This window comes from Verticillium nonalfalfae, assembly GCF_003724135.2.
Source record: "Verticillium nonalfalfae strain VnAa140/NRRL 66861 chromosome Unknown scaffold_143, whole genome shotgun sequence".
Taxonomy (NCBI): domain Eukaryota; kingdom Fungi; phylum Ascomycota; class Sordariomycetes; order Glomerellales; family Plectosphaerellaceae; genus Verticillium; species Verticillium nonalfalfae.
In genome coordinates this window covers 36,076-57,542 of record NW_021167368.1, presented here as the reverse complement: position 1 = coordinate 57,542, position 21,467 = coordinate 36,076, and the positions used below count along the sequence as shown (strand labels likewise).

At 57.2% G+C, this 21,467-nt stretch overlaps 6 protein-coding genes across 6 annotated transcripts; 1 reads left to right on the top strand and 5 right to left on the bottom strand.

Annotated features, from left to right (window-relative positions):
• Nucleotides 1–8,708: 8,708 nt before the first annotated feature.
• Nucleotides 8,709–10,194, bottom strand: D7B24_001963 (uncharacterized protein; the record flags this gene model as incomplete). Its single annotated transcript, XM_028636180.1, has 7 exons — nt 8,709–8,771; nt 8,831–8,895; nt 8,991–8,999; nt 9,056–9,191; nt 9,276–9,593; nt 9,682–9,982; nt 10,115–10,194. 7 exons carry the CDS (start codon nt 10,192–10,194, stop codon nt 8,709–8,711), a joined length of 972 nt encoding a protein of 323 aa, XP_028491553.1.
• Nucleotides 10,195–10,843: 649 nt separating this feature from the next.
• Nucleotides 10,844–11,740, bottom strand: D7B24_001962 (uncharacterized protein; the record flags this gene model as incomplete). The annotated part of the gene is made up of 1 exon (XM_028636179.1): nt 10,844–11,740. One exon carries the CDS (start codon nt 11,738–11,740, stop codon nt 10,844–10,846), a length of 897 nt encoding a protein of 298 aa, XP_028491552.1.
• A 602-nt stretch (nt 11,741–12,342) lies between these two features.
• Nucleotides 12,343–14,123, bottom strand: SMI1 (Cell wall assembly regulator; the record flags this gene model as incomplete). Its single annotated transcript, XM_028636178.1, has 3 exons — nt 12,343–13,898; nt 13,956–14,008; nt 14,113–14,123. 3 exons carry the CDS (start codon nt 14,121–14,123, stop codon nt 12,343–12,345), a joined length of 1,620 nt encoding a protein of 539 aa, XP_028491551.1.
• A 3,397-nt stretch (nt 14,124–17,520) lies between these two features.
• On the bottom strand, nt 17,521–19,337 carry D7B24_001960 (uncharacterized protein; the record flags this gene model as incomplete). The annotated part of the gene is made up of 2 exons (XM_028636177.1): nt 17,521–18,266; nt 18,338–19,337. The coding sequence occupies 2 exons, from the start codon at nt 19,335–19,337 to the stop codon at nt 17,521–17,523; spliced, it is 1,746 nt and encodes a 581-aa protein (XP_028491550.1).
• A 612-nt stretch (nt 19,338–19,949) lies between these two features.
• LSM5 (RNA-binding protein lsm5) lies at nt 19,950–20,454 on the top strand (the record flags this gene model as incomplete). Its single annotated transcript, XM_028636176.1, has 6 exons — nt 19,950–19,974; nt 20,024–20,080; nt 20,134–20,172; nt 20,228–20,255; nt 20,306–20,369; nt 20,425–20,454. The coding sequence occupies 6 exons, from the start codon at nt 19,950–19,952 to the stop codon at nt 20,452–20,454; spliced, it is 243 nt and encodes an 80-aa protein (XP_028491549.1).
• Nucleotides 20,455–20,838: 384 nt separating this feature from the next.
• On the bottom strand, nt 20,839–21,392 carry RPB11 (DNA-directed RNA polymerase II core subunit; the record flags this gene model as incomplete). The annotated part of the gene is made up of 4 exons (XM_028636175.1): nt 20,839–21,032; nt 21,086–21,196; nt 21,254–21,312; nt 21,361–21,392. The coding sequence occupies 4 exons, from the start codon at nt 21,390–21,392 to the stop codon at nt 20,839–20,841; spliced, it is 396 nt and encodes a 131-aa protein (XP_028491548.1).
• Between the last annotated feature and the right edge of the window lie 75 nt (nt 21,393–21,467).

The following is a 21,467-nucleotide window of genomic DNA, read 5'->3' as shown; positions in this document are numbered from 1 at the left end:
TGGTCGCGAGCCGTGAGGCGAATTGGGCAGCGGAAGGGAAGAAAAAAGGCTGAGAAGCGCGGGGTAGCCGTGTTGGGCGGTTGTGGAGGGGACAGCCTGGATTAAAGGCTCGATGACAGGGCGCAGCGATCTGGCGGCAACACGTTGGATTGAATCGGGGAGTCTGCGTCTGGCGTACGATGGATTGAGAAGAGGGCTATGTGGATGAATTAGTGATCCATGTTCTGCGAGGCGATCAAAGGTCTGTTGCGGTAAAGATTTCATAGGAGGCAGATCCAGGGCGTTGTGGTTGACGAGGACGACGCGGGGTATGAGGGGGAACGGGGGGAGGACACGGGGTAGGGCAGCGACCAAGCGGAATGGGCTCGACGACAAGTTGCCTTCGTGATGCCGATTTGGAGAGATCAGGATGACTCTGATAGCAGGGACCAGAAGCGTTCCAAGCCAGGCGGGAAAGAGGGGAGTCCGTCAGCTGCCGTGGCTGGGTACCATCGCGGCTGTGCAGGCGGGTGGCAGAGGAATCTGTAGCCTAGTGATAGAATGGCGCTTCGTTTGAACTCGCCATTTTCGTAAGGGCCGACTGGCCAGGCGGCACAAGCTCAAGGCGACTGTATGGGTAATACGGTCGCAAAGGCAAAAACGCACGGCGAGCAAGCAGGAGGAGGAGGGGGTGTTCGCGAGGGGATCGTGAGGTAGGTAGGCGCGGGCACGTCCCAGTGGTCGGTCGCACTGGGGCTGGCCGCGAGAGAGAGAGGGGTAAAGGCTGGTGGAAATCAAATGTGAAATAAAGTCCAACTCACCAGGCGGAGACAGCTCAGCGACAAAGCTCGCGGTCGATTCGAGCGTGTTGAGAGATGGATCGAACGGCAGATGATGATACTGACGTGAGGGACGGACCGAAGACGGTGCTCACGGTGTGTGCTGACGAAAAATCGAGAGAGTTTCCCGTGAGCTGAGATGGGTGCAGGGAGCACCGAATTGAGTCTCGAACGTGGAGGTGGGAGAGACGAGCGGCTAGAGGCTGAGAGCTGGTAGGGGGGGCTGGGAGGATCCGCGCAGTGTCAGTAGGTAGGGAAGGCGTAAAGAAAAAAAGACGACGACTCGGAATGATGATGGGGTGCCGGAGGCAAGTAGTTCTGGAGGATTGGGAAAGCTGGAGAGAGGGTTGGATGGACAGCTTGGGAGGGCAGGGAAGAGGTCGTGTGGAATTGAATTGAGGAATTGAAAAGACGAGAGGTACTTGAAGAGGGGCAGCCGGGGGGGGCGTGGTAAGGTGGGTGTGTGGAAGGGGAGGGGGCGATCTCGAGGCTTTACAGGCTCATGGGCAGGCTCACCCTGTCAGGGAAATGCTTAGGTGGGCGTAAAGCTATTGTACCTTGGGGCGAAGGCGTGGGCGGAGACACCTTTAGGTGGTGGTCACAGTGTCGCGGGCCACACGGCAGGAGAGGCTAAGGACCGAACGAGGTGACGGCGTTGGGCTTGGTCGAGAGACGTCTGTCTGGCCTGGCTGCTGCAGCCGGTCAGGGGTGGGTAAGGTAGGTAGGTCACCTGGCGGATGGTGGTAGTGTACCTAGGGACCTAGTGATCGGGGTTGTGCTCAGGAGACGAGAACGGCTGACAGGGACAAATGGGTGGAGAGGCTTTTTGTTTTTTCTTCGAGATTCGAGAGAGGCTTCAGGAACGACGATGCAGGCAGGCCACGCACTGAAACTGAATCGGCTGGCAAGAAGATGCGTCTAAAGGCTCGTCGATCGTGTCAAGTCGTAACGGAGAGGTCGAGGCTCGATTCGAGTCTTGTCGTACTGGGATCACGACTGGAGCGCTAAGGCGGCGTTGGCAAGGCGGGAGAGGACGAGGGAGGGGAGCGGGAGGGGAAAGAAGAGCAGGAGAGAGAGGGACGCGCGAATGATGTCAGATAAGGTAGACAGACAAGACAAGAAGAGGGCCCTTGTCAGTAAGTAAGGCAGGTAAGGTAGGGAATAAGGCAGGCAAGGTAGGGTAGAAGCAGCAGGCAGGCAGGCGCCTGGTGTTGGAGGGGCCGTGTGCTTGCTTTGGGTCTCCGGGATGTCTGTGTGTCGGGCTACCTGATGTCGCACAGGCGCCGCGGGGCAGTAGGTACAAGTAGAACGTAGGGTGCAGGGCGTGTGAGGTGATGTGAGGCAAGGCGACGTGCGATGCAGGTGCACGATGAGATGGCCAATGTCAACTGACAGCGGTAGAAAATGTCAAAAGAATATGCGAGAGAGCCTGGAGAAGGGATCAACTAGGCAATCTGGCAGATGCTCCGTCTCTGGCTATTCAGCTACTTCCGTGGGCGAAGAAGTACTCAGAAACACGGTGGACGAACAGTCAGTGGGCGAGGTACTCTCCGCTTGGAAGTATTGAGGTGACGGGGTATCCGTGTAGGTATCGAGACACTTGGTCTTCAGTGGATGAGCGCTACAGATCGGTGAGGTGCAGCAGGGTACCGTAGCCCCGTGGGTGAGGTGTTAAGAGGGCGGACACCGGGAAGGGGGGCAGAGGAGGGGTGGCAGAGTAGGAGAAGGGAGGGGTGTCGCGAGGTTGATGTAACTCAGGTGTGTGGGTTACCGGGGGATACGGCCTGGTCAGGTCAGGTGAACAGCGGAGGTTGACACTGAGGTGGACACCGAAATGTGGAAACTGGGGCGCGTATTTTGGGCCCGAGATGCGGACATGCAACGGGCCAGCCATTATGTTGCGTACCTATACCAGCTGACAGAGAGGCCGAGACCATTCCGGCAACAGAATAAAGGGCCTCTTCGACAAGAACCCAGAGATCTTTTTCGCACGCATCTTTTTTGTTTCTCTTCCGGTGAAGGAAGCTCGATGTTTGCTCGGTCGGTACTTGAGCTCAGGCTTCCACAAAAGGTCACTCGGCTGATGAGCCCAATGATGTCCGAGTTTTGACACACACACACACAGAGAGAGAGTGAGAGAGGGAGAGAGAGAAAGAGAGAAGAGACAGGGCCAAGATCAGAGACCAGCGAATAGCACGCGAGGTAAATTGATGAGCCAGCCAGGGAGGTACTCGGGTACCTCCTGAGGTTTCCAGCAAACAAAGGACTGATCGACACGGCCTTTTGGGTACCTACCTACCAACAAGCGGAGGCAGGCGGCAAGTCAAAGTCAAGGTCAAGGTCAAGCACCAAGGGCCGGGGCTCGGGGCCGGAGCCGGGGCCTGGCTCTCAGGGCAGGCTAAGATCCAGTCCCAGGCCCAGACCGCCGGTGACAGATAATCGATGGCCGGGGGTCGTACAGCTAGGAGCCAAAGACATGCTCGAGCCGAACGAACGGGGAGGTACGATGGAGGCGTGAAATGTGGTGAGGTGTGATGGGTGATGTGCGATGGCGGAGCCCCACAAGGCCGGCGGTGGCTTCCAGATTCCTAGCTTCCTCGTCTTGGGTGAGATGTGACGGCAACACACGTAGCTGCTGTCCGTAAGGTACCTACATGTAGGTGTTTCCAAATCGGAAGGCCAACACACCGCTGTGGATATCTCGAACAAGCCTTGAAGGATCCAAGCAATGAAGCGACTCGATGAGGCAAGACATGCTCAAATGTCATGGAATTTGCGGCATGGGCAGCCAATGCATGAATCAAAGCTTCAACTAGTAAACAGCTGTTCAGCGAAGGCGACTCTGATTTGGGTGTTCTTGCAGGGACCCGCAGCTGTGGGCTGCTCATGTGCTCACTCTTGAGACGGGCAGCTCACGCACTAGAGCTCGGCAGGCGGAAGTCAAAGGCGACCCGCTATTGCTAGCACCGCACCAACGTCGCCGGCGGCGCCAGCAACGCCAGCTACTGCCCAGACGACGACAGAGGAGGTAGGTACCTTCCTACAGTACCTAGGTAGGTACTTTAGTGAGCACAACCCAACAACTGAAAAGGAGGTCTGCAGCATGGAGTGGCCCAAGCTTCTACAGCACCAAGCGGCGGCAGCAGGTGCAGGGCAGGTGCAGACCACTTGACGCCAAGCCCACACCCCATCGACGGGGGCCCTGGCATGGATCGTGTAAATTCCGTTCTGGGCAGTGACCATTGACCACACGACCAGGAGCCCCTGCCAGCGGCCTTTTTCAGCATCCCGTGGCGATCACATCAGTCATCATCACCACCACCACCACCAACACCTCCGCCCTCGTCACCTTACCACCTGACGCTTGACAAGAAGGTCACCTCGGTCAACAACGGTCGATGGTGTGCCATCACCATCTTGGGGGTTGTTTGCCCTCGCGAGTCCAGAGGATGGTCCACTCACCGAGACACGCTCCTCACTATTTGTTTCTGGCCACACGAAGCGGCTGTCGTCAATCAAGTGCTGGCTCGAGCCAAAGCTTCCCCAGGGTCCTGTCCCAAGCTCAATCTCAGGTGCTTAACTGCCTGCGGTTCTATCATGTGTTCCAGTGCTTTTTCCGTCCAAGACCACGGCAATCCGGAACCGCAATGTTCGTCACTCGCCAAACTGCGGTGTCACGCTCGCGACTCGGTCTCTTGTTTCTATCTGAATAATGCCCACGCTGCCAATGGGTCCCGGGCTATCACAGATGGGGTCGTCGCTTGTTTGCATGGACAAGGGCGGATCGCCCGCGAACTTTGATGTGACCATCATACTTCCAGTAGCCCTGGCCTGGCCCAGCTCGGACCATGCACCGTTCAGCAAGCAGCCTCAATTCGGAACTCCACGCTAGAGGCTTCAAAACGAGCAAAAGCTTGAAGAGGGAGTGTCAGTGAGCACGCACGCAGAGCTTGACACCACTAAATACTTCACGACTAAGTGTCCGAATGGTCGACACCCAACTGCTTAGCCTACCCTTGTCTGCCGGGCTGCCTCCCGGTGTTTGTGCGTGAGATAAAAAGATCGAATTGTCCTCTCCCGAAGGTGTGCCATTGCAGCTTGTCACACCAAACACCCACACCACCACTGGTGCAATGGTTGTCGCTGATGTGCACTTCAGGCCCGGTCTTGTTGAGCCGAAATCCTGGGATGCCCCTCTCCCTTGCCCCCCTCCCCCCTTCCTCATGACGACGTTGCCCTCCTCTTCATGTCCCGTGCCACGCACCTGTGGAGGAAATGCTGTCAGCGAGGCGGGGCCGAGCAGCTTGGCAAACTTCGAGGACCAAATTGTGGTCAATTATTCTCCATTGCTGGGACTGGGGCCCAAGTGCCTGAACTGACCGACTGAAGCGAACCAGCTCGGGGAGCGCCCGGTGGGTCGTCCACCCAAGTACTGACGCAAGATCATTCCCTCTCCCAAAGCCGAAGATGATCAGGGACGGACGGTTCGAGACGCAGCACATAAGCGAGAGATCGGTCCCGCTACAAGATGATTTCAAGGCTGCCTTCTAGATCCCATGTGGCGTTTGAACATCAGTTTTCTGGGTTCCACGACGGGGGTTCCCAAGGGAAATTCTCTGCTCGTCGCTCAACATCGGCGAAAAGTCTCCCTCGATTTCACTTGTTCCAAACGAACCAACGACGGAATGATATGCGTCAGGGGTCGGATGGTCCAATGGGAAACTTCACACAATGACAAGACTACATTACATGTACATGTACTCGGGCCAGTACTCGGGCCAGGGACGACACAGGGGTCTACCCAACGCACACCTGGAGAAAAAAATCACCTGTGAAATCGCTGTTTTGGTAATGCTGTCAAACGAAGTCCCGGATTCGCTCGCCCTTGCCTGGACACAGCAAACTGCCTCAGGTCCCATGACCTTTTGATGCAACGCTAATGACTAGGATTTAGCTTCCACATGCAGTCTGGTAGCCACTTTTACGATTTATAGACGTAGGGGCACTGGCGGGGCCACCCAGTGAGCATCTCACGATGGACGGATGTAGAGGGGCGACGCATCAGAGCTTCGTGCTTCACGCTTCGCGAAGCCTCGCCGCTTCCTTGCACCTGACCAGTTGGCTTCACCGATAGACCGGGCCAGAACATTAGGCCAGCCGCAACAGTGCCCAAAGCTGCTGGAAGCATGCAAAGCTCTGCAGCCAAAGCTCTGCTGCCACATGGGATTGTGCTTCTAGAATCCTAGCAATCGTTTTAGGGAGCGGTAATTTAGCGAACAGAAGCTACAGGTTTTCGAAGCCTTCAACCCTGCCAATGTTGCCTGCAGGCGACTTGCACTGGCGAGACCTGTTGCCAGCATCCAGCAAGGCATTCCGGCGTTCTTACGCTGTCTACATCCTAACCTTGGTGACTTAGTGGCATCTTCGGGTCTGCAACATGCCTGTCGCCTGTTGATTTCCTCCGTGGTTTTGACTGTGCAGCACGCCAGCCGTGGTTTGCATATGGAACAGAAATGCCGAGCACCCAACAGCCATTGACACCCAAGGTGCATTGGGACATACGAGCGCCCATGCCCATCGATTGGAACGGGCCACTGCTGGATATCAGCGCAGGGCCTTAGGCACGCCGGGAGTAGATCCGGCGACATGGAACGGCTCGGCAAGAAAATACATACACAAGGATGTGGTTCGCATGGCGCTCTTCCAACGCGCGTGGCATTCAAAGGTCTCGCCAAACAAATGCGCCTGAGATCCACCACGCCCTCCCAAACCCTCAACGTTATATCTGACCACCAGCGGTGCCCTCTTTACGCTGGTCACACGAATATTCTGCTCACGTGTTGTCCGTTCTCTAAAAGTCCATCTACGGGCGTGGGCTTAGTTTGGCGACCAGCCAGACCAGACGCCAGACCAGACTCGGGCGCTCTGATCGCTCCTCATAGACCACACAGTTGCACACTGAGCTAGCACATCAGTTCTCCTCCTCTATGTGCATGCCAGTCACGTCGACAAGGAGGACAATGCTGTGCAAACTAATGCTATCACGACCTGGCGTTCCAAGACAAAGCTACAGGGGGCTTTAATGTCTTCGACAACAGCCTGATAACAAATTGATAGTTATCGTACTCGCTCTTGTCTCAACATGTAACTGAGGCAAGAAAGCTTGTGGCTTGCTCCCGTGTCTCACAACAACGTACGATTTGGACGATAATTCCTCGTCGGTTTTGGGTTGTTGCGGTGCAATCATCACGGCGTTGCCCGCGGGGCTCTCAACGGATTTCTTGGAAAAGTATGTCTCAGGCAAGATCGATGGACCAAACAAACCCATGACGACATTATTATTTGGTGGTGAGGGCCGAATTTCTCATCGTGTTCCGCCCTTTCGATGCGAGACTGGAATAATCCAATACTGTTTCTCACTCCACCTTAGATGGACCCAGCCATCCAAGCCACAACATGACGCCGACAGCCGGTGCTGTGCCAAAAGACTACCAGCGGGAGAGCTCAGATAAAACCTGTTGAGACAATGTCAACCCATACCTGACGCCAGACATTGAAGTTGGTGTTCCATTCGGAGACGAGCTAAGGCAACTTCGGTGCTCACCGGTCATCAGACGAAGCTGCATGACAAGTCATCCGTTTGTCCTTGTCAGTACTCACCTGCAGCATCTCCAAGCAGAAGGGGGTTTAAAGAAGCCCAGGTAATGATGTTGGTCTTGCTGCTACTTGTCATACCATTGATAGAATGGCCGAGCAAGGTATACAGATTCATTGATCATCCGCGTGGGATCAATCGGCAAGCGGAGAGCCTTTACAACCTGTGATCAGCCCACACAACACCCGCATGGTAGGCCGTGATGGTACGGCCAGGGGCCACGGCACTCCAGCTGAAGGCGCGAGACAGGAGAGGACCATGCGTGGCAGCGTGCTGCGCCCTCGTCCCGTTTGGGCCATGTGCATAACTGGCGCAGGGAATCCTTCGCGGAGCCTGTGATGAATGTCAAGGGCAGCGGGCTGATCTATCCCATGATGTCGTGCTTCGAGATCAGGCGTTGCCTCGTCAAGCGGATTGGCGGCCCTCTCCTGGTTCTGCACCATCTCGTCGCGCTCGAGATTGGTGTTGTGCAGGTGCTGGTCCACCGCATGACTCGGTGCTGAAGCGACTGCAAAAAGTATCGAGATGCGACTGTGGGAATGTTGTGCTGCACATTGAATGACCCAACGGACAGGAACATGAAGCGTTCGAGCCAGAAAGAGAGATGACGCTCCTGCTGCTAGACCTTGCTGTGGTTGACTGTGGTTGAGAATGGAATCTGGACTCGATTACGCAGTCGAGGCGATGAGGCCTTGGTTCGCGCTTCGACCTGTGGGTTGGCGTGTGCTTACCTGCAACATATGCAGCCTCGTGGAGCCAAGAGTATCGCGGTATCAGCCTGTGGCACAACATCCCCAGACAGAGCCGAGCATTGTGCTCTGATTGATGGTCTTCAGATAATCTCAGATGAGGTCATACGGCGGCTCACGACGACGACATGGGAACGATAGCTTGATAGCGATCCCACATGCGGCTCTGATTAGATGGTCGGCTTCCATGTACCGGTTCTCTGCTCAAGCTGAGCCTTTAGGTCTTTCCTGCTCATGCCGATGCACACCAAGCACGCACGCATTGACAGTCATCATAGCAACAGTCCTTTCACAGAATTTCCACGTAAGCATCTAGAGAGTCTATCATTCATCAATACACAAGCAAGAACCCGCCGAAGACTATTGTATCGCTACCGTAATTTTGAAATTTATCGCGGGGGGTAAGGGCAGGGTAGGGGGAAAAGTGCAACCATCAACTCCGCGAAATATGAATTCGTAACCAGCAAAGCTCACGCAGCGCCAACTTTACAGGGGAGCGTTGGTGAAGAGATACGAGACGGACTCGCCATTGTGGGTTCTGCGGATGGCCTACATGGAATATCAGTATGCGTGGTACGTCGAACTGCCGGACAAGGGGGGGAGCGTACCTCGGCCAACGTTGCCGACACGTCAATGACCTTGAGCTTGGGGCATCGCTCGACCTTGTCACCGACTGGGATTCGCGGGTTAGTTTTATATTCCGGGGTGGTACAATGGCCAAGTTTTTAGGATTGCTGCTCGGGAAGCGGACGTGGTCAGATAACTTACGGGGCACAGCTGTGGAGGCTTGTCAGCAATGCGGTTCTGTGGATACTGCAGAGGGAGAAACTCACTATTCGTCACAACAACGCCAGAGAGGCAGGACTGGTTGATCGTCTCAATGGCGTTACCGCTGAGGATGCCGTGCGTGACAATGGCGAAGACCTGGCGAGCGCCGTGCTCGTTGAGGGTAGCGGCGGCTTTCGCGAGCTGCGTGTGTGTTCGTTAGCAGACTGAGTATGGGCCCAGACGAAAGGGACAGCGCAGGGGTTGCAGAGGGGGCGCGTAGCGTACAGTTCCGCACGTGTCGGCCATGTCATCGACAATGATGGCGACCTTGTCCTGGACGTCACCGACGAGCACCATGCGGCCAACAACATTGGGGCGCGGCCTCTCCTTGTGGATGAGCGCAAAGGCCGTGTTCAGGCGATCGGCGATCGAGGTGGCGCGCTTGGCGCCGCCGGCGTCGGGTGAGACAATGACGGTGTTCTCGACGTCGAGGTTCTTGCGGATCCAGTGGAGGATGGACGGTTCGGCGTAGAGGTTGTCAACGGGGACGTTGAAGAAGCCCTGGATCTGGGAGGCGTGCAGGTCCATCGTGATGACGTGGTTCTGGAAGACGAGCATGTCAGAGACGACTGGCACTGGAAGCCCCTTCAGGGAGTCTTGAGGGAGAAGGGGGGTAGGCGTGGGAGCTTACGCAGCCGGACACCTCGAGCATCTTTGCCATAAGCTTGGCGCTGATCGGGGCGCGAGACTTGTCCTTCTTGTCCTGGCGGCCGTAGGGAAAGTTGGGGAGGATGATGGTGATGCGGCGCGCCGAGGCGCTGCGGCAGGCGCTGATCATGATGAACAGCTCCATGAGGCCGTCGTTGACCTCGCCGGGGGCTGTCGACTGGAGAATGAAGACATCCTCGTCGCGAACCGACTCGCCGATGATGACCCTTGTCTCCTGGTTCGAATATTGCAGGCTCGTTGTGTTGGCGACTTCGATTCCGAGTCTGCAGTGGGCGTTAGCTCCATTGTTTTCCGTTCCGCGCACCCTGCCTTGGTGCCGTCACTCTTGGGCTTCGCGTCCGGAGAACTCCCTTGGAGCAGCCACCTCCCCCCCGTCAGCAGTCCCAGAAACGTACCGGCTCGCCATCAGAGCACTGAGCTCCGGGTGCCCGCTCCCGGATAGGAGCCTGATCTCGTTCGCCATTTGATCGAGCATTGCAGGTGGTTTACAGATGGCCGACAGCGGGGTCCAACCAAGGCTTGGAATTTTTTGGCTTGAGCGACGAAAGAAAGAATATGCCCCACGTCAATTGCGTCGTTCGGCCCGAGAGAAAATCCACTCCCGGCCGACCGCACCCGGAGGCCCCACCCTGACGACTCGTGCAGTTCAATATGCCTAGGTAGCTCGATGGAAATATGGAGGCATGGCAACAAAAAGTATGCCATATTCCGTATAGCTCACTGGCACCATTAGTAGACCATAGCAACATGTGCCTGGCAATGGAGCCTCAGTCGCGTGCAGAGGAAACGGGCTCCGAGGGGCATAGCACAACGCAAGCTCCGCAAATCACCTTACCCCAAGAGTAATTGAAGATGGTTATCAAAAAGGGTTTCACCCGTCGTACTGTCCGCTCATTCCGTCAGTCCATAGTTGCGTTGCGTAGTGTACAGTCTCCGACCCAGTCCCAAGTAGCACGTCGCCTCACCGTCCTCGCGCTGTGTGCCAGCCACGTTTCTTGCTCGTCTTCTCATGCGCGCGCATGCATCATGCACCCTTTCATCTGAAGCCATTGCCACGTTTCTCTCTCTCTCTCTCTCTCTCTCTCTCAGAGAAGAAACAACCAAAACACGCACAGGCACGCATCCTACAGCGACAGGTTGTAGCTGTATTCATCCTCCATGTTCTGGCTCACCCAGAGCACGATGCTGCTCAGCATGACGAGCGCATTGGCAACAACGTTCTCGACGCCCATGCTCAGCGCCGGCATGGCCACGCCGCGGACGACAAACTTGAGCACAAAGACGGTGACGCCGCCGGCCATGCCGCCGGCGAGGGCCGCGAAGCCGAGGAAGAGCACGACGCGCGCCTTCCACGCGACGCCGTTGCCCGAGTAGCTGAAACTGTCGGCCGACAGCCGCGTCTTCTCGACGCTGTTGATGATGAGCATGCCCAGGCTGCTGAAGAGGAGCGGCAGCCAGTCGACAAAGGTGACGTGCGTGTCCGAGCCGTTGATCGTCTTGGACCACACGGCGCTGTCGAGCATGACGTAGAAGGCGAGGGAGAACTGGCAGAACGGGGGGGCAACGTGTGAGCTCGGCGATTCCAGGAGGGAGACGGATAGGGGGGGGGGAGGGTTCGGAGCAAAACGTACGAGACCGCCCGCGGCGTAGACGCCCGCGTTGCGCGACCAGGCGCTGTTGAGCCACTCAGGCTTGCGGAACTTCCAGAGACGCTCTTCCTCCATTTTGGGTTGGTGGGCGACGGACGGTCGGTTCGCTCGGTAGGTGGCGGATATAAGGCAGCGCTCTGCTCTCAAGGACGCCGGGTATGCGTGATTTCGGAAGTCAGCAGCGATGCTGTGAGGTGGCTCGGTGATGGCTTTGTTGGAGGTGGCTAGATGACGACTGCCTGTCGTGGTGTTTCTTGGATGGGACAGCTGCTTGGCGGGTGCGGCTCGGGGCCCCACTCTCGGAGTTCGGTGATAGGTCACGTGAAGCTCTCCAACCTGGGGATGCCATGCTCGCTTTATCCTGTCAGTCATGTCACATGTATGACACGGGATCACCAATGAAGACCAAAAAAAACGTGGCTGTAATGTACAATACAATTACTCTGATGAGGCTCGGTCTGTGACTACGCAATTTGGGAGCCTCACGGCCGCCAGCGTGGGCCAGCGTGACGAGCAACTCTCCGTAGTCAGGAGACTGGTATGCCGGGCAGCGCGAGGCAGAGATTGCAGGCCAAGGACGCTTGAATGTACGCGGACAATGCCATACGAATGGGAAGCTCCCCGTTTCCTCGTCTCCCATGTCCGCAAATTAACATAGTCCAATCCGCCAATCCACCATTACTGCTAAGAAACTCTTTCCAGAGAGTCGACGGTCAGGGGACCGACGCGAGAATTGATAAGAAGAGGAAGCGAAAGATAACCATTCGCCATAGGCCGAAAGGCCTTGAAAAGCGTTTGTAAGAGCGAGTCAACCCCTTGCCGGCATGCAATCATCATGTCGATTGACCAGACCCGTGGACGCCACCTAACTCCTGTGTTTTGCTGTATGTGAGAGCCGTCTCTTTCGCTGCTGAGAAAACAAAGTGACCCGGAATCCATATCGTCGTTCGTTTCATGTCCGGTGGCGGACCCATCTATATCTCAATCTCCTTCATCGGCTCATCGACCAGATCGGACTGTTTGTTGAGCTTGGACTTTGGCGCCATATTCTCCTTGCCGTCTTCTGGAGAATCGGCCCTGGCGAGGAGGGATGCGTGGGACCCGTTCTTGAGCGGTTGTTCTTCGCTCGGCCGCGGCGTCTCGACCTCGACGAGCTTGGGAGGCTTCAAGCCGTTCGTGTCAATCTCTGGCAGAGCAGATTCTTCCGCCACTCGTGCAAGGGGACTGGGCTTGCCCATGCCAGGGCGGATCGGGCTGGCGAGCGGGCTTCCGCCGTTCAGACGCTGCAGCGAACGGCCGCGGGGCTCGCCGTTGGCTGACTCGGGAGGGCTGGCGTACGGGGAGCTCGCGCCGGAGCCAGCGGGGGACGATGTCCTGTTGGGGGGTGCGGCCGATCGGCGTCTGGCGGCGCGGCGGCCGTACTTCTGGTCCATCCTCCAGCGAAGAATGCTAAAGTAAGGAGGCTCCACGCGGGGGTCCTTGAACTCGCGCAGCTTGAGCTCGCCAGAATCCTCATCGACGAACCACTTGCCGCTGCTGATATCGTCGGCAACCATGGCCATGAAGTGTGCCCAAGAGCGGGCCACGACGTACTTTGTGTCGTAGTCGCGGCCAAAGAGGATGATCTGACCCCACTTGCCACCAGGGCCAGGAGCCAGATCAACGGCCAGGTTGTTGCCACCCCAATCGCGCACCAGGGGAATCCACGCGGGATGTGCGTATGCCTTTTGGACCGAGTTGGGAGGGACCGATTCCTGGCGCTCCCTGAGATCTTGTCGCCATGCGGGGTTGTTCGCTCCAGCGGCGGGGGAGGGGGCCGCTTTGGAAGAAGATGCCTGGCTGCTGCTGCTGCCGCCGAGAGCCTTGGACGGAACGGCGGGCTTGACAACGCTGGTATCGAGAAGATACTGCTGGTTCACCTTGCGCCACGTCTCCCACTCTTGCACCAACTCCTCGCAGTCGAGCAACATGGAGCCGAAGATGATGCCCGTGGGCGTTCCCCATCGTTCTTGACCATCGTGGATCATGAGGGATTCGCGCACATCCTGGGGCAGCGTGCAGTCGAGCATGTGCTCGAGCTCGTTGAGGTCGTTGTTCGTGGCGCCTTCGCACAGCTGATCGAACAGTTCGGGATAGTTGTCTTCGGCCCAGGCGTCGATTTTCCTCCAGGAGTGGGCCACAGGAGGGGCGGGCGGCATGCCATCCTGGAATGACTGCATGGGCACGTCGCCGGGATTGCTCTGCACGTCGAAGCCGTCGGCGGTGCTCTGTCGCGCGTTCTGAGAGCGGAGGCCCGGGGAGTAGGGCCCGGGACTTGAGGGCGTGTACGGGGAGCCCATGCCAGCGCCGTGGTAGCTGGTGCTGCTGTTTTCCCTGGACAGGTTCGGGATGCCGTTTTCGTCCTGGTAGGGTGAAGAAATGTTGGTGTGTGATTCCGAGGCAGCCGTTGCCACCGATGTGAGTATGCTGTTTCGGCCGTTGGAGAGAGGGACGTGTCGGCCACTGCGGTAGGGAGAGTCGACGGAAGAATCTGGATTGCACTAGTCAGCAGGCGCGTCGGGTGTTCAAGGGATGCACTGTCACGAACGTCTGTCGTAGCTGGTCATGTCATGCCAGAAAGAGCGAAAAGCTTGACTAATGCTGATGAACAAGTCGTTAGCATGAATAAAAAATCCATCATGGGAAAAGCGTGCAATCGTGGTGGCCTGCTGAAGAGGGGGCGCAAGGGAGGCTTCGAAACGTACTTGAACGCCATGGTGGGCTATTAGAGGCAGGGAGCCGGAATGCACACAGCGTGCGATGAAAGTCGCGAATGGGATGGCCCTTTTGGAGAAAATAGAGAAAAGACAGGTTGCGAGACCCAGGCAAATGCTCTCTGGACGTTTTGTCGGTCGCCAAGTATGCGGTTGGGAGGGTCGTCAAGGTGGGCGTCTAAAAAGGGTACAGGCAGTCGAGAAGAACCAGCCCCTGAATTCGCGAGTGCCTCTCCAAGGGAGTGGGCAGCACTTTCCGTCAAACGGTGTCGCAAGAGGGCGAGAAAAGAGTGACTGTTTGGTGAAGCGAGACCTGGATGCACTTGTCGTTGTCGATTGTGCGAAGATTGACGAAGATGCAGCAGTCGGGTTTGATTTCGCACGTTCGAAACGCTGGCACAGCCGTGGTGTGTTGTGTTTGGCAACGCAGCAACTGGAGGCTGGATGGTAAATAAAGTTGACGTCGCGGTTTGCGGGCGCTGGTGGCGGGTGGCAGGAGCCAGTAGCAGTTGAGTTTGGTCGTGCCTACCAGGTGTTTGGGGGCGTGCCAGGGTGCTCGGGCAAAGCACGCGGTGGGAGGAAAACTGGTTGGTGAAGGCAGCAAGTAGCAGAGCTTCGGGTCCTTGCTCTTCGCTCGTCGTTCTCGCGGTAGAGGGCCAAAAGCTCGAGACCAAGACTGTTCGATTCGAGAATCCGGTTCTTCACCACCCTATGTACTGGAGGTCCAAACTCAATGCACCCAGGGCCTGGGAATGTCCAGACTCGTCGGTCGTTGTCAGGCAGAAAGCGAATGTCGGGGGCCGAGTAGGAAGCAGGCCGGCGTGGGGCAAGGGGGGGGGGAGAGTTCGACAAGTGCGCAGTGCTGGACCGTCGAACAAACGAACGAATGATGGGAAGACGAACGAGACCGATGGGATGAAGCAGCCGAGTCGAGTGGAAAGAAAGAAGAGAGTGAGAGAGAAAAACTGATGGTAGATGAAAAAGGAGACGATCCCAGGCACGACGTAAGGCACGGTTCTGACAGTGGCAGGCATTGCAATTCACCTCAGCCCCCCAGAAATGTCCACTCTACTTGTTCTAACTAAGCCATTCGCCGTAAGGGTTAGGGGGGCGCGGGTCCCCGTCATTCATCCTTCATCATTCGCCCTTCCACTCGGCCAGTGCCTGCTGGGAGGTGGTTAATTAGTAGACAGGCCCCTGGGGCCGCCATGCTGGGATCTGCCCGAGGACCCAAAGGGACCGCAGAGGAAGAAAGAACGCCAAGGGGGGGGCAAATGGATCGGGGGGGGGAGAAAAAGGGGGGCCCTTCAACGGGTCAGTCCAGGTATCTCGGCGCATAGCATTGGCGGGCGGGTGACATGCCGCCATCTGATGTCCATCTAGGGTGCCCCACGGAAGCCGCCAGTCAGGAGTCTCCAGCCTATCTCGTGTCGCTCTTCAGGGGGTTGGGGTGCAATTGCAGAAGGGATCGAAGTGGGCGAGCACACTCTTCCTTCGCCTTCTCCCCCCCCCCTTTCCCACTCACTCTGTCCACCCCTGTTGTTCTCCTGCATCGCAAATTATCTGCCGGCGCCGAAGAGTGACACTTGGGGCTCTGATGCAATTCGCTCAGCCCTTGAAGTCTCGAGCAAGGCAGAAGCTGGGGCAAGGAGGACTCACCAAGTAAGGCGAGCCTTGGCATGCCTTTTGTCTCGACTGAACTCCACGACTGTACATGTAGTCCATCGTTCGCTGGAGGCCAGTTCGTGTTCCAGTCAACGAATCGCACCGTCTCTCCCCTCCGCGAGCGATCTAAGACAGGGCCATTTGGTACCCACCGAAGAGCAAGCAGGCAGACATGTTCGTGCAGGCCTCAGACAAGCCAGACTCGTCCGAAGCATTCTTCGCGTCAACCCCCGTCGGTCCTCGTCCCATCCGTGCCTTGTGACGAAATGCAGCGGCCTCGAGCCCGATGAGCCTCGCTTTGAAACACCAAGGGTCCATCCCTCCTCCTCCACGTCCGCCTCAAAGTGAGTCGAGTCAAGGCCAAGACAGTCAGCACAGGACGTGCGGTCGTGCACAGGGCGGGAGACCGACGCCACACGCCGACCGATCCGATTCAGCGTCAAAATGTCAGGAACAACAAAGAAGAGAAGAAAGTTACCGACAGACGAGAGATGCCCCCAGCGTCGTCGTCCACCATACTAGCAGACGTCAATGTGCCCACGCGGAAGCCCAACCTATTCTGTCGCCGTCCTTGCCCACTTGTCATCCGGTCGTGGCAGTTGGGCTTCACACGGTTTCCTTCCAACGGCCGCTTGCATACCAAGGTACATCGCATCGTTCGTCTCTTGTCGTTGCCGCAAAGCGTATTGGCTGGGGTGGGCCATCCGTCCCCCAAATCCACGTCGACACCGTGAGCGAAACCGAATCTGTCCAGACACGCTTTTCTGCTGAGGCATCCTTCAGAGGCTTACACACACCCCTGCGCACTTTTTTGGTCAAGAGCCAGAACCAAGAGAGATGAACCCCTCTTCACTTTCGGGGGGACAGCGAAGGCGCGCACCCCTTCCGCGGAGGGTCGCATCCTCAGGCGCATGGCATTGTGAATTAAAGATAGCACCTCGGGGTCATTCTGGTTCTCCTTGCGTGCCAGTCAGGTGTACCCACATCGAATTATGTATTCACCAGAACACAACAACATGGACACACATCCATCCCGCCCCTGAATCGGCGGCTGCATACGATTATTGTTTCCGGAGTTTTCTCCTTCTGCTCATAGTCCTTCATCTACGTTCATTGCCTGACGTCTCGTCACCGAAGACCCCCCACCCCCTCGGTGGCCTTGGCACGCCGTTGTCCGATCGCTTCCCCAAACCTGTCGCCATTGACCCCGCATGGAATACGGGGAGTCGAATGGCTGTCGTCTCTCCACTGTCGTGTGCTGACGCGCTGGCCCATCATGGAGGCCGCCTGTGAGGTCTACCAAATCTTTTTGTTGGACATCTGATGTGTCGGACGTGGGCGATTGGCTTTCGATCGTCTGCGCCGTATCTACCGTGGCGCGCCGTCCGCGTGGCTGCGGCCTTGTGGCGGGGATCTGCGTCCCAACCACCAATATGGCCCTACCAGCCAATGAATCCCCTGCCTACAGGTTTTGTGCACCTTGAGACGGCAGCACGTTGCCTGGTCGGCGTGGCTGCACGACAGCGAAGCGTAACGATCCGAGAGCGACGTGCGCGCCATGACCGAATGTTTGTTTCCCTGCGGCCGGCTCTTTGAGGTCACCCTGCGTTACAGTGTAGACGCTCTCCGGCAATGTCCACATTCCTTTCTGGAATTAACACTGGACTCATAGCTATGGCCGACTATGTGCAGTCAAGGCGAAGTCTTCCGCAGGCCTTCTAGGTAGCTTCAAGGTCACAACGGCCAGTCTGATCTGGCCGCCGCGTAGTCGTTCTCCGACGTCCCGGCGGCAACGTCTACCTGGTGCGCTGCCTTGAAAATGGCCGGATATCTCCTCTCCATGACATCTCTCGGAAGGAGGTGTAGCACCTCGTTCCTCAGCCTCTTCTTGTCGAACGGCAGATCTTCCAGCTTGATTGCCTCGAGCACGTAGCCAACCACCGTGTTGGTCTGCAGCGGCGGCACACGCAGGATGCCCGCAACCTGCTCCGGCCCGATGCCCTCGTTGTCGTGCCACAGGTAGTACGACCGCAGCGACGTGGGCGTCGTGCGCATGCTCGTCTTTGACGCGCGGTAAGTGGCGACGCGGGACTCTGCAGCGAGCACCCTGGCGTCCATGATGCGTGTCGGGTCCGACGTCCCCCATGGCGAGCACAAGAGTGGGGGTGCCGGTGCCGATGCCGATGTCGATTGGGTGGTGGCCTGCTGCGAGGTGTCTGTCGCTGCCGGCTGTCGTGTTACACCACCGCCGCCCACTGCTGCTGCTGCGGTCATCTTGTCACTGGCTGTGGCGGTGGCTTGGACTGGGGTGGCGAGTTCAGCGAGTTCAGCGAGCTCTTCTGGTGACGGTATCGTCACTCCGGGCGCCAGGCGGATCGGCAGGTTGTATTCGACATGATATGGCAGCGGAGGCCTGGGTGTCAGCGCCATCCGCTGCTCATCAAGGACATGATAGAGCTGCAGACCAGCATACGCGTCACCTGCAGAATCTGCAAAAGGTGGTCAGCTTACGTCCGGGAACACAGAAAGATCGATGCCATGAAACACTGACAAGTGATTTGCTGCATATTGAGGGCCTGCGACCAGTCACTCGACCGGACATCAGGCCCTTTGAACATGGGCAGCCCGAGGCAGTCCTGGACCTGTGTCGCCAGCGACACTAGCCTTTTGTTGACTAGATCCACGCGGCCGGAGGCCGAGTGCTTGACGAGTTTGTACAGATTACTCAACTCGAAGGTGCCCCTCGTGCCAACGTCGAACCAGTTGCGCAGGCGCGTGCAGTCGCCCTTGATGTTGACGCCGGCCTTGGTCACGTCTGGGTCCTCCATGATCTGCCTGAACGTCGGCGCCATCAGGTCGTCGTCAGCTCCGGGAAAGAGCGCCACGTGGAAGAGGGCGATGCGGCTCGGGCTTGCCAGCTGGATCAACGACACGTTCCGTCTCGGGCCCGAGGACTTGCTTGCGCTGGGCTGCCACTCGAGGTCGAAGCCCAGGACCTTCTCGTCGAGAAAGTACTGACACACGTGCTCCATTTTGTGCTTGCTCTTGCAGTAGTGCACCTTGACATTCTGCTCCAGGCCGTCCACATCACGGCCCCGGTAGAAGGTGTGAGACCAGTAGGAATCGGCCGTGCCCGCGGGAGCCTGCTGCGCTTTGGCGAATGCCGCCGCGCTGATGTTGAAGGCAAGGCTCGTGACTGGAGGTCCTTTCGGTGAGATGGTGGTATCCACGGAGACAGCCGCGCCGAGACCTTCCTCCTTGATGAGCTCCTCCCTGAGGTTGCGTTGTCCGGCAACGGGCCCCCTCGTCGTGTAGTCTTCATTGTACTCTACCGCTGTCGTAAAAGAGTCGTTGCCTGAATCGGAGCAGTCTGCCTCGTCGTCCAATGCCTGTTCGACTATCGCATCGTTGGGGTGCTGCGTCCATGCGGCAGCGCCCCGACTCTCCGTAGCGATGTAGGCTCGGGAATGCACAGATTCTTGTTGTCGAGTAGGACTAAACACAATGCCACGGCCACGGTGCCAGACTCGTTCGAACGGGTAGGAAGTCATATTCGGAAGTCTTAATCTACCAGGAACCCCTTGTCAGCGAAGCTCTGCAGAGGCCATTTGACACAGGAACGAACCTGTTACGATATGCTATGTTGGAATGGTGTCGCAAGACGATGGCAGCACCGCCAGTTTTGTATGGGAACCTCATGGACACATGGGTGCGAGAGGTTCGGGCCAGCATGAGACCGCCATGGTGAACCACTGGCATGGCGCGGCGATCCAAGGAACAGGCAGACGTCTGCCCTGGGCCGTGAATCGTTGGCTGTGCTGTCTTCAGGGGATTCACGCTGCCGCCGGAGGGGTTCCCGTCACCCTCACCGTTGGACCTGGAGAGCTCGGGCGGCTAAAAGTGGAGTCGTTGCTGCTGAGTCATGCGCGCGACATCACATGACATGGTGGTGCTGGCTGGGTCTCACACCCGCCGCTCGCTGCCTCATGATGAACTGTGATGGGCAATCGAGATATCGGATCTAATTCAGGAATCTCGATTTGACGCGCTAGAGAACAGTTGTTTGACACCAACGACCATAAAGAACACTACGGCCCAGGATCAACATCGGGAACTACTATACTGACACTGCCGTATCGAAGAAAATCGGCGACGCTCACACGATGGCATCTCAATTGCTTCCCCTAGGTGAGGCACGATGCAATCTCTCTCAGATTGGAGCGCTGACGTGGTGTAGAACTGATCGACAAGTGCGTCGGCTCGAGGATATGGGTCATTATGAAGGGTGACAAGGGTACGGGACCGTATGCTGTGCCTCGTTAGATATTCGTACTGACGCCCTGCCAGAGTTCAGCGGCACTCTCACCGGTTTCGATGACTATGTCAGTACGTAGAAAGTCATCATGCCCCTCTTTAGAAGCCCTGGCTGACAGCTTGGTAGACATGGTGCTTGAGGATGTCACAGAATTGTGAGGCGCACAACCAACAGCATAACGAGCATGATACTGACCTCCGCAAGCGACTACTCCGGACAGCACGTCAAGCTGCCCAAAATTCTGTTGAACGGCAATAATATCTGCATGGTACGTCGCGTGAGACAGCCCCCCCAAAAAATTCATATGCTGACGGCTTTCTCAGTTGATTCCTGGAGGAGAGGGTCCTGTCTGAGGGAGGCTTGGGAAGATGCACCAAAAACAAAAGTACTGATGGTGTCGATGTGATGAGCAATCATATTCAGTCCAACAAAAGCTACAGAAGCTATAGAGCCAAATCCAGGGCATTGTCGGATGAGTGGAAAGCGCAACGGCACATCAGATCAAACCAATAAAAAGACATGACCAACCCAAGGAGCTTTTATTGCACATGCCTCTCTCCCTCTCTCTCTCTCTGTCCATCCATGAAATCGGCGACAGCCCAAATCGGCGCATCCATCATAACACACAAGCCATGGCACCGAGTCACGGAAAGAACCAAATGTCGTCCTCGGCGATGCATAGACCCTTCAACGCCCATAACGCCTCCTGTGTGAATTTCGGCAGCCCACAGCGCCAGCTACTGTCCGTTCGTCTGATCGTGCTGGCGCGCCTCGACGACGCGGCGCAGCTCGTACTCGCGGATAAACTCCTGCGCGAGGTGGGAAAAGTCCTTCATGAGGTCCTTGATGACCTCCGTCACGGCGTCTTTCGGAGTGATCGTGCCGTCTGTCTGGACGCGGATGAACATCTCGGACACGTTGGGATGGGGGACTATACAGGGCGTCAGCGGTGGGCGCGACATCGCGGGCTGGCGGCGGCCGTACTCTTGTAGCCGGCCATCAGGACGTGCTGGTGCATCTTGAGGTGCTCGGAGATGAGGTTGCCGACGGTGTGGTCCTCCTTCTTGATCACAAAGTCGGACGTGTTGGACATGCCTGGGACGTGTCAATCTTTGCATGGACCCCGTCACATGGCTCGGGCCGTAGTCTCACCCGCGTACGGCTTCTCCTCGATCTTCTTCTCATCGTCAGAGAGAAGAAAGAGCTCGAATCTGGTGAGAGTGTCAGTACATGTTCACGAGCGAGGCCCGAGCTCAAACGCCGGGAACTGCGCAGCAGCCCTGAGGTCCATGTTGTAACAACATAAAAAGCGCTGATGGAGCTAGAATCTCTTCGTGCACACTCAGGCTGCACACACATGGCTGGT